The sequence below is a fragment of the Alosa sapidissima genome, chromosome 4 (assembly GCF_018492685.1).
Source record: "Alosa sapidissima isolate fAloSap1 chromosome 4, fAloSap1.pri, whole genome shotgun sequence".
NCBI classification, from domain to species: domain Eukaryota; kingdom Metazoa; phylum Chordata; class Actinopteri; order Clupeiformes; family Clupeidae; genus Alosa; species Alosa sapidissima.
The window spans coordinates 13336089-13337660 of record NC_055960.1 but is presented as its reverse complement, the minus strand read 5'-3'; the positions used below and the strand labels follow the sequence as shown (position 1 = coordinate 13337660).

At 47.6% G+C, this 1572-nt stretch overlaps 1 protein-coding gene across 1 annotated transcript in view; it reads right to left on the bottom strand.

Annotated features, from left to right (window-relative positions):
- sox12 (SRY-box transcription factor 12) overlaps positions 1-1572 on the bottom strand; it is a 3143-nt gene continuing 1571 nt past the window's right edge. Inside the window, exon 2 of the mRNA XM_042090469.1 lies at positions 1-1572. This exon is cut by the window's right edge and continues 858 nt beyond it. Within this exon, the coding sequence (XP_041946403.1) occupies positions 1161-1572 (412 nt within the window). The 3' untranslated portion in view covers positions 1-1160.

Sequence of the window (1572 nt, the reverse complement as noted above, 5' to 3'; positions counted from 1 at the left end):
TCAGTCTGATCATCCGACACCGCAACAGCTTAAACCACCTAATACAGGAAATTCACAGACACACACACACACACTCACGCACACACACACATACACACACATGCAAGGCGAGTGTGGGGCAGCCTCTAAATCAAACGTGCGACTTAAGTTCTGCGGCATTATCGAGGTGATGAAAGTGCTGTTACCTAATTAAAGAGAATGATATAAATTATGTCCCGGGACCCTGGCACTTGTCTGCAGTGTGTTCGCCCCCCCCCTCCCTTCACTTCTCTTCTCCTCACTGTGTGGGTCTGCATCGCTGGCATTACAGCACAAGCCTGGCGAGCGCTGCAGTTTCTAATGACCTCAACACACAACGCGTTCCCTTATTAGACTACTTTCATTTCCTATTTCCTACTCTCAACCTTACTGGAAAAAACAACATTATCAAATAATGCATGATGCAATTACTTTGTGCATTTTCTTTTAAAAAAAAAGATCCCTTTCAGTGGACTATTCACTCCGACCCAGACATTAGTTGAGCTAAGAGCAATACTGTCCGGGTAGTCCAGTCCCTTGTTATTGTCACAGTTCTTTGACATTTTTTTTTATACATAAATACAGATTCAAATATTTTACACCCTGGCATCAAGTCAATAGAGCCTTCTATTGCCTTGCTCTCTTCAAGCCACAGCCTTGAACCAGTGGGTTTGTGGAGAACACTTCTTTAACTGTCCCTCAAAATCACACCTTGATAGTGCTAAACTTTTCTTAACCTGACATTACTTTGTCGGTTCAGTCCTCGATTTGTATGTAATGTATGTGTTTGTGTGTGTGTGTGTGTGTGTGTGTAAGGGGATTTGGGGACCTGTAGAGTGTCTGAATATTTAAACTCCAGTAAAAGGCTTTGCAAAGCCCTGTGCTGCCTCTGGCTAAGCCCACAAGATGTGACATGCTGGGAAATGAGAAAGCTATAGCACTTACGGAATTCATCAAGAAAGAACAATGGCTAAAGTAATAGTCCAGAAGTTCTGAAGAACTTAAAAAAAAAGAAAGAATGTCCCAAGACCGGGGTATGTGCGAAAAGTACTATAGGCAGGTCTGATGGCAACAGAAACAAAGTAACAAAACAAAACAGAGAGACGAAAACAAAACAAAGAAGTCACGTTGGCCTGGACCTCTCAGTAGGTGAACACCAGATCTGAGATGCTGGGCACGAGCAAGTCACCAGAGATCATCTCGTTGACCTCCGGGGTGCAGTAGTCGGGGAAGTCAAAGTGGGATCCTGAGTTGGTGTGGAATGCCTCAAAGTCCTTGTCCAGGGAGGAGCAGTCCATTGGCATGCTGTCAAAGTTGGCGTTGGAGATGATATGCAGAATCTCCTCGTCGAGCTCCTCATCTGACGAGGCCGAGGCTGATGACGACGTCGATGACACGAAGGAGGAGGAGCTGGTGGAGGTGGGCGAGGAGGACCTTCCGGCGTGGGACACCCTGCGCGCCTCCTGGTGGGCCCGGGAGTCCAGTGCTCCCTGGGACGCGCTGTCCGGGGACAGGCTGGGGCTCGCTCCCCCAGGGTAGGAGGAGGTGGGTAGG